At 36.8% G+C, this 14,081-nt stretch overlaps 1 protein-coding gene across 1 annotated transcript in view; it reads right to left on the bottom strand.

The window, feature by feature from the left end:
- Positions 1-4,599: 4,599 nt before the first annotated feature.
- The window catches only part of RPS6KA2 (ribosomal protein S6 kinase A2), a 170,299-nt gene continuing 160,817 nt past the window's right edge, over positions 4,600-14,081 (bottom strand). Inside the window, exons 18-21 of the mRNA XM_058167946.1 lie at positions 12,270-12,346; positions 11,245-11,362; positions 8,735-8,872; positions 4,600-6,420 (exon numbers count right to left, since the gene is read on the bottom strand). Coding sequence (XP_058023929.1) covers positions 6,295-6,420; positions 8,735-8,872; positions 11,245-11,362; positions 12,270-12,346 — 459 coding nt within the window. The 3' untranslated portion in view covers positions 4,600-6,294. The remainder of the gene's footprint in view (positions 6,421-8,734; positions 8,873-11,244; positions 11,363-12,269; positions 12,347-14,081) is intronic.

The following is a 14,081-nucleotide window of genomic DNA, read 5'->3' as shown; positions in this document are numbered from 1 at the left end:
CGCTGTCTTCGTTCAGGTTTCGGTATGAAATAATTAAACTCCAGCTCCTCAGATGGTGCTTTTAGCGTCTTACTGTATTTTGGGCAGCGTGGTCCACTTTCTGCAGTGCTCTTGGATGACCCAGAACACTTGATGGTCAAACTCTACTTAGTCCCTTCTACTTAGTTTGTTTTAGCCTTTCTTCCTAGGAAAAATACTTGAAGTTCAAATTAAGATCATTTGAGTTGCCCCTTTCTGCATCTTTTGAAGGATTATATTTTCCACATTACCAAAACTAAAGGTAGTGTTTCAAGAGTGGATGCATCATACAGTGATTCGTACAGTAACTATTTGATATTCAGTTTGTTTCCTAAACAAAACTAATACAGAATCCTCCCCCCGCCCCCCCCCCCCGGTCATTTTACATTGCTGTCCATTTTAATCCCAAGAATAGTTCTTTCCACATATTAGAAATTAAAATACTGAATTACAAGTTCGAAACTACAGTTCTAAGCGGAGGAAAAAAAGCCCCTATTCAAACAATACCTCTCTATGTCCAGATTATGGTGGTTTTTAAATGTTTTCTATTTGACAACGTAAGTTTTTGAGAAGCCACTGCTAGGTTCAGACAAAATTGGAACAGGAAGGTAGTTTTTCTACACTGCACTGGAAAATTTGGCATGGGGACTCTAGAAAAATATTTGAAGAAAATTTTAAATTTGGAAATGAACAGCTTCTCTTGTTACTGATTATTTATGCATTTCTGCAAATAGTAAACCAATTGCAGAGAAATCTAGGCTAGAGTTGATTGCTCTGTCTGCAGTTTATACCATTATCAATACAAGTAGATGTTTTATGCAAAATCACTAGTGTAACTGTCATGACTGAATCATGTAGCTTCTCAGTTATTGGAAACAATAATAATATAATAATAATAAATAATACAGAATTGCTCAGTTCTGATTCGCTTATGATTTCCTCTGCTTTGTTTTTGAATTATATGGGAAATTAGGTGCCTGTGGCTTTTCCATTTCTAGATGGATAAAAGTGTTCTGTTGGTTTCATGCATTTAATATGGTGATTGAAAGATTTTTAAAAGCTTTCCATTTCATAAGTGTAAGGAACCTATTTTGAATAGATTATTTCTAATCCAGGCAAGTCTGGGTTTGTTTTTTTTCTACATGACTTTTAGCCTTTTCGGCAAATAAATGGGATGATAACTCTTATCTTTGCTTAGAAGGATAATGAAACTGTTTATTACTCTCTTAGCTCTGGAGATTACTTTCCTTCTCTGTTAGTTTAAACTTGGTTCATACACGGTAACTCTAGAGCTCTTATCCTTGACAAAAATTGTAAGAGACATCTGCCTACTATTAATAGGGTTTTTTTAAAAAAAAGAGAAGAGTGTAACAACAACTAGTTCTCTTATTTATTGGGCTTCATTCATACCCCACAATAATGATACAAGTAGGGTATCTGACGTAGTTTGCCCTTTAACCGAATTTTGATTTAGTTCCTTTGACTCACACACTAAAAAGCCGATCTAAATCAATATGTAACAAAAAAATTAAACTGTAACTTGCTTGGGAAATAAGTCTGAAAACTCTAAACACTTTCCAAAATAACTGGGATCAAAGGGAAAGTGATGGTTGTTTACTATAAAGTCAGAACTGCTGATCTTTTAAGCATGTGTGTGAATTAATATGCAGGCTTTACCTCCATAGGCAAATATTTCTATTATTATTAGATTTATGCACCTACACGTTATGCACATCTTTAAGAATAATATCACCCAGAAACGTGTAGAAAGTGTTCATCGACATCCTAGCCAGATGTTTGGGGTTCATTTATTTATTCAATTTATGTTTCACCTTTCTATTTGCTGTATTTGGATAAAGCGTTTAACAGCAAGTAAAATACAAAAAGAGATGTCAACATTATTAACAATTGCATTATTGTTTGAAATGCTTGGTACAGTGGGAAAATTTTGGGCAACCGGGAACCACACTTTTAAGGATATTATTTTCCTGACGAGAACTGCAGTGGAGGAGGTTGTTATATTGTATAATCACATCAGTAATAAATGTAATATTTGAAGATCTTTGAAAGCTTTAACACAACCTGGGTGGGGGTGAGGGGTACAGTCTAAAGTGGGCAAGGGCACTTCTTCCCTTTTTACGCTTTACTCACTAGACACGCACACTCTCTGTACCATAGCAGTTGTTTATTGGTTGGATGTGTCTTAAACTCTGCAGAAATTAGTTCAAATAACAGCCGATAACAATGAAATAAGGAACTCTTGTCCTTGTTCTCATAACTACACCTATGAAAGCCTGGGCTTTCAAACACACAGGAAGAAGTGCCTGAAACCGAGTCCTGGATCCACAAGTGAAAACAGGTTTTACTTAATGTTAAGATATGCAGGATATACAGTCTATAAAGCAAGTTTTTCTGGCTGAGCAATGTTCATTATTGCAATAGTATATTGCTGCTGAAAGGCAATACAATTAAGCTCCATGGTTTCAATGTAAAATGATATGTAAGAATGAGACCATCCTGCTCTGTTGAAATCATTGGCACTGATGCTGTGTACAGATCTGAATGGAATTTGGACTGTGACTTTGAGATGTAAACTTTTACCTAATTTGCTCACCAAAACAGAACATTTCAGTTGATGTGACAGTACGGCTGGGATCATTACTTCCAAGTCCTATGACTGATTTTGGCACAGCCTGCTTGGTGACCTTAGACATAGTAGTTTATCGATTATGCTTTCTGTTTTAGTATTAGCTATGAACCCAGGCACTAGTTTGATCAATACATAATTAGCACATGGGAAACTCAGCTATGAGCACATATGATTTGCCATTATTAAGAACTAATTTCTATATATGAATATGTCCCTTTTTATTCTGTATTTATTCACAGAATATAGAATAGCTTTTCCCAGCATACAAGTAGTCCTCGATTTATACCTTCATTTAATGAAGGTTCAAAGTTACGACAGTGCTGAAAAAGTGATTTATGACCCATCCTTGAAGTTACAACCATTATGTGACTCCTGCAGTCACATAATCATAATTTGGGCACTTGGCAACTGGCTTGCATTTACGACAGTTGCAATGCCTTGTGGTCACATGATCTCTTAAAAATGATAGCTTCCAGTGATTGCTTTTTTCTAGTGCAATCAAATATAAAATGCTTGACTAAAATTACCTCGAAAGATTTTCAGCCTCTCTGTATGAGACTTACCATCTTCAAATCTGGTTTTCAAAGAGATGGATTATGTGCCACCAAGTCATTGTTGACTCTTAGTGATGACAGATGGATTGATTTGAAGATCCAAAGAGATACAAAAAATTCCAAGTTTGTTGTAGTAATTTGGAATGAACATCAGAGTATCTACTGGTTACCATAACATCACATTGCTCCTTCATATCTTCACTTTCTTGCAAATTTATCTGTAGATATTTTAGCTAGGTTACTTCTGTTTCAGTGGCATTGCATTTCTATATTTTCAGAATGTTATTAAACCATAACGACACATCTTGACACAACTCTTCAAATATCTTTTTATCAAAAACTAGTGAGCATTGTTCTTTTTTATTTGATAGACAGAGGTGTCCATGGGTCCCAGTGCTTTTATCAAAATCATGAAAGCAGCACTGTCACACTGCAGTGCATGTTCTCTCCCTTCATAGATGAGAGTGATATCAAACATAAAATGCATGCTGCTGCATTGCTGCGTTTATCATTTCTCTCCCATGGATGTCCAGAAGAGTGACAGAATGTGCATGGCGACATTCACATCCCCCTTATATACTTGTATGCAACATTGCAGTGCAAGTATAAAAAAGCAGACCATGACATCTCAACAAATTTCATCACTTTGGTGTCATCATAGTAGGAAAGGATGCTTTACCAGGAAAATGCTCCCCCTGCCCCAATCCCTGTGGATCAGGTCCTACAACAGATACAATTGCTTTACTATTCAAGGTGGCCCATAATTTATCCTAATGTGCATTGTGAAATATCTTTTCTGAATGCTTTGCATCTCCTTATGATATAGTCTATGGCAGGGGGTCTGCAAACTTGGCTCTTTGTGGACTTCACAAAGCTGGCTGAGGAACTCTGGGAGTTGAAGTCCACAAGTCTTAAAAGATGAGAATAATATATACATGTGCCTTAATTCTATGAAAAGGTGACATTCTTCTTGACTAATTTCTAAATATATGTGTTTTGATTCATATTATTTGTATTCCAACGGATTTCATAGATTCAAATCATCTTACGATTATATCAGTTAAAGAGGATATTCCTTGAATCATCGATGACTAAAAACGACAGTCAAACTTGACTTGAATAATGTGCCTCTTTGTACTTTTCTGTTGTCAGCAGGTATCTAAAGCAGAAAAATCCATTTTTGCTACTTATTAAAATGTCCTAAACTGAGGAGGATTCTGCTATGGGTTATGAAAAGTGTGAAAGCCTTTGAACATTCCATTCTGTTACCAACAGATAATCAGGACCACACATTCAGAATTTCTAATACTCGAAACATTCTGGTATAATTTTTTTCTATATTTAAGACATCTCACTCATTTTATGGTGTTTCCCAGCACTATTTTATTTGAAAAGTCAAACTTGAAGAACAGCTGCTCTGCTGCAGTCCTGTGTGCACAGCACATCAAAATGTACATTAAAATATAATTTAAAAATTAAGGGCAAAATAAAATAAATATAACATTTTGTTGAACACAGAAACAAACATCAAGAAGCACACTACAGTAGCTAATGCAGTTTCTTGCTCTTTTGTGTATGCAGGCTCAATTAATACAAATCTCTCAAACTGTGCTTAGCACCAAAAATGGTGTTACTTCTCAACAACAACAACAACAAAAGATCTGTAGGATGCAATACCCTGACTTCACAGTTTTTACCCAAGAGCAAATGACAAATGATGCAGTTTCTCCCGCACACTTTCAGCAGGTGGAAAAATCCATTCTGAAAATAAAAGTCAAGTAAAGTGCTTATACAATCTTTAGAATACAATTCAGAACTGAATGCTCCAAAGGCCACAGATTCCAAAGGTTTAGGGTGCAATCCTATGCTAACATACTTGAGAAGAAGTCACATTATGAAACTTACTTCTGAGTAAAGTAGTATAAGATTGTACAATTGAGCATGCTTAAAACTGCACTTGGTTACAGCCATCTGAGTTAATGATGGTTATGAAGTATCAGTGACATATAAAATGTACCAATTTTTTCAATCATCTTTCAAGATTTTTAAGGAAATTATATACATGCTTGCTTCTTTTGATACAAGAAATAATACAAACTTTGCTTGCTGAAGCTTTTCTGCAATTTTTTTTCTCTTGGGCAGTACATGGTTTTATCTTAGCCTGTCACAATAAGCTATTATTTTAACATTAAACCAGTAAACAAAAGATCACTATCTCAAGTTGATATAATAGGAAACTCTGTAACAGCTTATGAAGCACAGTGCTTGTATTCATTCATGTAGTTATGAATGTGTCAGTAGAAGAAGAGGATTGAAGACCTATCTTCTGGTTCCCCCTCTTACTTCCAGACGAGTCTATGTGTATAGTGTTTAGGTGCAGCCAACTACACAGTCACTTTCCATTAAAAAAATCCCTTTGTCCAAGATGAGATTGTGCATTTTTTATCAAAAAAGGAGGCTTTATCAGATAGGACCCTTTAAGGTTGTGTCAATGAGCACAACTCTAATCTCCTTTCTATACTTTCATCTGGTCCAAAGTCATAAAAATAATTCTTTTCCTTTAATAACACAGGTATGTTTCCAGCTCTTCCCCCCCCTTCATTCCTCATAGGAAATTGATTTTATGGTCTCACACATCATTACATCTTCAACTCTTTGGAGATAGCTAATGACAGTGGTGACAATACACCAAACATAGATGCTGGTAGAGCTGATGTCTAAAATCGAATCTGTTACAAAAAGTGATCTCACAGAGCATCTATAATTTCAAAAATAGCATTTGGATTAAAGGAGGAGAGGAGAGAACACAATATCAGCAATCGATACAGTACTTAAATAAGAAGCAATACAGCAGTTGAAAAAAAATGGCACGTTTCTGAGTATTTGCCATCTTGTTGATAATGTAAAAAACAGAACCCAAAAATGTCTGAAAGCAAAGAACAACTTTGCCTGAAACTGAAGTTTTGCTGATTAAAACAATGTATGTGCCAGGAGTCCTGCAACATTAACAATATAGATCAGCCTCTCTGATCAATATATTCCTTTTTATTTAAACAGGCCTTTTTGGGACCATTATAACCTCGTTGAGGTCAATCTTTTCATCCCCCTTCGCTGGGCCAGGTTGGAGGACAATACCGGTTCCAGCCTTGGTGCTTGAGGCGTTTGGTTTAAAGCAAAGTAGGTGGCTGCCATGGCACCCTGCAAAATTAAAAAAAGAGGGAGATTATGCAATATTTCAGAAAAATCACTTTTTTCTTCCTCGTAGGAAAAGGCACGGCTGCTTTAAAGAGACACGTGTTCCTGCAATCCAAAGCATCTTTTCAAAACTGAATCTGATGTATTGCTCAAAACTAATATATTGGAATCAGGCAGGGGTGAAATGCTTCCGGTTTGGACTGGATCGCCTGATCCAGTAGCGATGGCGGGCGGTTCAGAGAACCGGTAGCAAAAATCCCTGCCCCCACCCCACCCCAGCGGAGCTGCACGATCATCAGAGGTTTTTTATTTTTTATTTTTAAAAACATTTTTTCTTTGGCTGAAAGTAAAGAAAGTTAAAAAAAAGCCTCTGATGATCGCACGGCTCAACTGGGATTGTCAGAACCCTTTAAAAGCATTTTTTCTACAACCTCTTTGGCCGTAAAAAAAAAAGCTTTTAAAAGGCTCCTCTGGCGATTCCAGCTGAGTTGCCTGATCAGGTTGTAAAAAAGTGCTTTTAAAAGGTTCTGGCAATCAGGCAACTCAGCTGGGATCGTCAGAACCCTTTAAAAACTTGTTTTCCTCTGGCGATCCCAGTAGAGTTGCCTGATCATCGCAGGCTTTTAAAAGCATTTTTTTACAAACTCTTCCGCCGAAGAGGTTGTAGAAAAAATGTTTCTAAATGTAAAAAAAAAAAAAGTTGGCCACGCCCACCCAGTCACATTACTCTCCACACACACACCAAGCCGCGCCCACAGAACTGGTAGTAACAAATTTTACATTTCACCCCTGGAATCAGGGTGGCCAGCAAATTACATTTTCCCCTTCCTATCTTATCAGAAAAATGTAGTTTTACAAAAGTTGCACATAGATAGCTTTTGTCAGACCACCCAGTTTAAGGATAGTGTGTAGGGAAAAGGTAAAGGAGTTGCAAGCAAGAAATGCAACAATTTATATCAGCTTGCCAGTAGCTTTACTGGTTACTGCTATTATGATGCATCAGGTTCAAAAAGGATGGATCTGCCAGCCTCCTAGTGGCTTCATAACCAATTCCACTGAGCCATTTAGGAATCCTCCAAGTTAACAGATCACATGCATGTTTACCATTGATGGATGAAAGGAGAATGGCTTGAGCCTTTGCAATGGGTGAGACTATGAGGGCTCTCAATCTAGGGCCTACAGGTTCTTAACTGCATACCATCAGCATGCATCTGACCTAATGCTCCAAACACTAACACTATCCAAACAAGTTGTGCCCAAAATAATCCAGACAATTACATGCCTTAATCTATATCAAAAAACAGTGGACAAGGAAGCCATGTCTCCAGACAAAAGGAGGATGCCTTTCGTAGATAGTCCCTTTAAAATAAAGTGAGAGGAGATAGGTCTCATAGGCAACCTAGCAATTAGAGGTTATTCCTCTCTACTTTCCAGGTATTGTTTGACTGATAGGTTATTCTGGCATGTGAGAAGAAAATCTTTTCCCTCTCAGCTAGAGCTTTCAAGCTGGTCCTTCAACTACTTGGCCCATGCTAAGCAAAATGAAAATAAGCTAGGTTTGGATCCTGTTTCATCTTCCTAAAAAAGCTAAACATTTCCCCTGCCCTACTCTAGGGGTGGTACTTATCTCCATTTCCTACAGAGGGAGCCAGTGTTGTCTGAAGAAGTTTCTATGGCCATGAGGCCAGCATGACTATATACTGAGACAGATGGAATGCTGCTGCCTTCAAAGTGGTACCTCTTTATCTACTTGCATTTGCATGTTTTCAAACTGCTAGGTTGGCAGAAGCTGGGGCAGGAATGGGAGCTCACCCTATCTCATGGTGCTTGGATCTCAAACTACCAAATGTCCACTCAACACACCCAGCATCTTAACTGCTAGGCTATTGTACCCCCTCCTTTCTACCAGTTCATTATCCTAACTGACAAATAATTCATGACAGAGATCTGCAACTTTTTAGAATCTGAGCATTATTGCATGATTACTGTGGCCCGGTTCCTCCTCAAAAAATGATTTTTGAGGTTAGCAGATTCTGGCAATTCATTCAACTTTACCCATACTGACAGATATTATTGATTGGCACTTTCTCACCAAAGGTCACCTGCATGAATATAGGTGACCTTGTATGAATTAGGTTATTTTAAAAAGAATTTGAGATTTTTGGGGACAGGAGGGAATTACAAATTCTAGGGCAAAATGAAATACTGTTGCTGGCTCTGATTGTATGTAAAATCAGGTTAATTATTTAGGCATCTTAGAAGATCACCACCAAATTTTCAATGTTTAGGAATTCAAAGAGGTAGCATTTAGACATACCTTTACAAGGTGAACATCTTGTCTGCTGAGTTGATTCTGGGAGAGATACTCCCTGTTTATTATCCATGGATGCCTTAAAACTTGGGCTGCGGTTAAGCGCTGATGGGGATCTACATGAAGCATTTTTGACACAATATCCTGCAAAAAATTATATAGAGAAGGTTAATGTTATTTTACTAAAAATAATAAGCACTCTGGATAATTATTATTATGATTTCAGGTATGGATGATAGGAACGAAAATGGCTTAAGAAGTCAGCCTATAACAATTAGTTTACATCCTTTTAAGGTAATGAAATTCTTCTGATGTTAGGAGGAAAGAGAGAAGCATATGCTTCAGGGCCTCATAATGTTCCTATCAGGATATTATATTAAAACTGTATTCATAAAAAAAACAAGAGCTCTAATTCTGATTTCTTGGAAGATGGAGCTAAAGATTATTCATGTAGCTTGGGTTGCAACATTATTGATCTGACTTGGGTTTTGCCTTGCCTACAAAAGAATTAACCTCTCAATGTATTTTCAACTACTTTAATAATAATAGGGTCTATTTATTGAGATACGGAGCCAGTATGGTGTACTTCTTAAGGCACCTGGATGGAAATTAAGAAACTATGGGTTTAATCCTACATTAGGTATAAAGTAGCTGGATGACTTTGGCTCAGTCACTCTCTCATAGCACTAAGAAGGAGACAATGACTAACCATGTCTGAAATTTTGTTGAGCTAGCTGCAGGAAATGGTGCAGGCAGTCATCAGGAATCAACATGGAAGGAAGGGAGTGTGAGGAGTTCAATTTATTTCTGATATGTATCACATATGTTCCTGCCCATCCATTCTAATTTGAATTTAAATATATATAGGTACAGCAGTCCTCATTTAGCAACTGCCTTGGACAGAGACTGTTTGGAGTTACAACAGTGATGAAAAAGTAATTTTGTGACTTATGCCTGCATTTATGACCTGAATTTTCTCTGACACATTTTGGCCATTGCAGTTAGTACGCATTGTCTTGTTTCTGACCTTTCCCCAACCCCCATCCCTCACCCAGTGGAGATGTTGCTCAAATAATCTATAGTATCTCTTCCTAAGCTGCTTTTCCTCCTGCAGCATGTCCTTTAAAAGTGCTAACTACAAGTTAACAAGCTTAACTCTATGATCTTAATTGATTAGAATTCTCCAGCTCATTGGAGTGCTACTGACTGACAGGGACAAGACCCTAATCAATTTCACAGTACTTTTGGCTTTGAAGCAGCTGCAGTAAAGAGTATGCTAGGAAAACAGTTTAAATTAGTGCATTGCTTTTGATGTGTATTCCCCATTGTTTGGCGGCTGCTTCTCTTGTAATCCCTTTTTCTTCAATGAGTGTAACAAACATTAATTCTCTCTTTGATAATTAGCTTAGCCCTGGGGTCAGCATTCCAAAGGATGTGCAAACTGGGGGAAAAGGATTATAAAATTCGCCCTTTTACCCACCTTCCTCATAAGTCAAATTCCAGAAATCTTCCCCACCATTTGAGCTTACTCTGCTATTTGGAGTCATATCCTACTAATTTTGTAAAGCAAAGAAAAACTAAAAATTGTAAGCACAATTGTAGTCATGTGATATTTTTACTTAGTAATCACTTAATGACCAAGTTCTGGTTTCAATTCCAGTCATTAAATGAGGACTAGCTGTATTGCTAGCCATAATTTCTCTCTAAAAGCATGTTTTCAAATTATTTCTAAGATTTAGAAAAATGAGTCAGGAATTGTGTTAGAATATTCAGTACTGTGGCAACTGGTAGATCACTAACATAGGGGAATGTGTGTCAAAATCTGCAACTATATCGAACTCCTCAAACATCCAAAACATAGGATAATGAACGTCATGTAGATTCACAACAGCAGTTGACCATTCATTGCTGAAAACAAACTTCTTGATAAATCAGACTTTGATCTCATTCAGCGTGTGCCAAAGTGGAAGAAAAGAAAACAGATTGAACCAGCTCATTCTGCTTTTTTCTTTGTCTATACTAATTCTGAACTTCACTGAACTTTAGAAACCCAGAAAGCTGTTAAGATATTGAAATGAAGATAAACATAACCAAGTCATTCATTTAGTTCTAATTTAAAGAAAACTTAAGTCACACATTGCTGTGCTTCTATGATTGTTTCCTTCTGTGATGCTACAAAACATGGCATCTGTGCAATACAGGAGATCAGCCAGGCATTTTAGATGTAATGCATATTCAATGTTGGGATTAATCCTTAATAATTTCAGTTGATAGTTGTGCTTTTATGGACAATCAGAAAAATCACTAACATGATAGTCCTTACTGAGACATTCCCACTTACAAGATGTAAATATGCTTATTTATATAGTTGCTATTGGATTTTTAAAGAGACTGCTGTAATTTATTGTTCATTTTATGTGCATTCATTTTAAATAAATGGAGGACAATCATGAGCAACACAAGGAAAATAAATGGATAACAGTCACAAGCACTATAATTGTGATGCATTATTTTACCTTTGCAGCATCAGATATGGAATCCCAGTTCCCTCCTGCTAGAGCGTATTTTCCGCTGCCAATTCTAGCCAGAATTTCTTCTGGGGTATCATCCGGTCCGTTTGCAAAAGGGGTGAATCTGTTAAGCAATAAATAATATGTGAAACAGCTGTAGCGTGATCAAAGCGTAATACATCTGGCTTGCATACAAAAAGCCTTTCTCAATGTTATGCTCTTTATGTGTTTAGACCTCCAATTCCTAATCTCTCAGCTGGTCAGCACCTTCTTTGTAGTAGCACCCTTTGAAGAAAAAAACAGCACAGCCACTACTAGTCTTGTAGCTCTGCAGAAGCTACAAGAAGCTCATGCTTCTTTTTGGAATCCCTTTTAAAAATTCTGGTTCAGGCATTTTTCTCCTCTTTTTCATTTCAAATCAAGTTTTTAAATCTTCTATACTACAGTAGCTACATAAATAAGCATATTGTGTTGATAAGATAAATTTCTCCTAGATTTTAGCTTCTCTAAAATTGTTCTAGGAAGCAGAATAAAATATATCTAATATATCTAAAAGCCAAAACTTGAAGTCCTAAAAAAAAAGGGTGGGCAAGATTGGATACAGTTTCTATAATATGACCTTCTTTTCTTCTATGATACAAAGCAACACTTAAGAGCCACTATTATAAACTTTCCACTATGAAAGGTTTTATAATACTAATATAACACAATTTGGTGGTCATCAAACAAAGCATACATTTTTCTCTATAAAATCTACATATTTTGATAAACATATTTACTTTTTTTAAAAAGTCAAAACACATTTCAAGATGGACATCAACTGGAATAAACAACTGCAAATTATATGCTTTACCTTGCCTGTAATGAACCTGAAAATTTAAGCCATATAAATCTTTAGCATCCAATGAAGTAATTTAAGCAGTATTCACTATAATGTCTAGACTGTGTTTCTGTCTTTATATTGCTGTTCGTTGGCTTCATTGGCTTCCAAGATTGACCGCATTACAGATACTAAGAAAGTTTGCACTTACCCTGCTAACATGGTATACAGCAAAATCCCCAAACTCCAGATATCACAGGCTGCATCATAACCCTGCCGTTTTAGGACCTGCAGAAAGGAAACATATTGTATTTTACTACTTTTGAGAGTTGCTGAAGATTTAACTGTTGCTTGCATATGTTCCCTCATGCCAATAGGCCCGGGGTCCAGTTCAAAGTTCTGCTTTTAACTTTTGAAGCTGTTCATGGCTTGGTGCCAGGGTGGTTTAGGAACCATCTCCTCCAAGTCGAATCTACATAGTCCATGTGAGAATGTAGAAAGAAGATGGTGCGTGTTTCATCCCCACAAACATTTGAGGGACTTGGGTTCAAAGCAGTGGTGAAATCCAATTTTTTTAACTACCGGTTATGTGGGCGTGGCTTGGTGGGCATGATATGGCTTGGTGGGTGTGGCAGGGGAAGGACACTGCAAAATCCCCATTCCCTCCTCACTCCTGGGGGAAGGATATTGCAAAATCTCCATTCCCACCCCACTCTGGGGCCAGCCAGGGGTGGTATTTGCCAGTTCTCTGAACTGCTCAAAATTTACGCTATCGGTTCTCCAGAACTGGTCAGAACCTGCTGAATAGCACCCATGGTTCAAAGGCACTCCTCTGAAATGGTTCCAATGGTTAGGAGAAATTTGCATTGGAGTTCACCTTATATATTGACTGTTAACTTAATACAAATTGGCAATACTGATTTGCTTGAGTGGGACTTAGTAATTATGACTGACCATGTGGGTGATTCTTTGTATTAACTGTACTGTTGTTATATTCCTTTATGTTTTATGTCAAATGCCAGAAGTCCTATGGAGCTAGGCAATATAATAACGTAAGCAAGCAAGCAAAAGGATCAAAGTATATTTCATTGATTGACATTTACCTACTAATTGATCAGTTTGCCCAGGATATTTCATTAAAGTACAGTATTCTGATGTGTGTGTTCTAAACTGAAACTGGGGAAAACATCTCCCATTTTTGTCTCTTACAACCATTGTGTGGAGGAAGTACTATTTACACTGAATACATCCTTGTTTCTTAGTTTAGGGTGTCTGGCAATTCCCCAGATCATCTTATTTTAACCCAACAGCAGGTTGTCCATCCTGCCATTCCATTCAGAATAAACAACATAATGCAGAGTGCAAAAAACAAACAAACAACCAAAAAAGTAAGAAATAGTAAAACAAAAAAAAATTAAGGGGGAAAAATGAAATAAGTAAATCTAGTTTACACTATATGTCTTTGCACCTTCCTATTCTAATATATGTGCCTTCACTATATCCACCATCTTTTGTTCTTTAAATATCTCATTTATCTCTTTTTGGGAATCTCATTACTGGAGGCTTTCAAAAATAGATTGGACAACCATTTGACTGGGATATACAGCTCCTGCCTTGAACAGAGGGGGTTGGACTAGAAGACCTCTGAAATCTCTTCCAGCCTTATGATTCTATCCAACCATAACATTCTCAATATTCCTTTTCCTCTTGACCTATTCACTCTTCCTTCATATAATTATTCTGCGATTAGATCCTCATTCATTTTATCTCTCTAATCAAACCACTTCAATAAACTTCTTTCTGTATTCCATATGTATTCATTTGGTGTTCATTTATTCTTGAGGCTAACGCTTCCTGTTTTACTACAAATAAATTTTAAATTAATCTATTCCTACTGTATCCAATTTACTTTAATGCTTTTGATAGAGCAAAGTCTCATCTCTATATAACAAATAGGGTAAAAATGTGTTTATATACAGCCATTTTTGTTGCTTTCAACTTTATTCCCCAGACCACATACAAG

Source organism: Ahaetulla prasina, chromosome 1 (genome assembly GCF_028640845.1).
Source record: "Ahaetulla prasina isolate Xishuangbanna chromosome 1, ASM2864084v1, whole genome shotgun sequence".
In the NCBI taxonomy this organism is placed as follows: Eukaryota; Metazoa; Chordata; class Lepidosauria; order Squamata; family Colubridae; genus Ahaetulla; species Ahaetulla prasina.
Note: the sequence above shows the minus strand (reverse complement) of the source record. Positions and strands in the feature narration are given on the sequence as shown.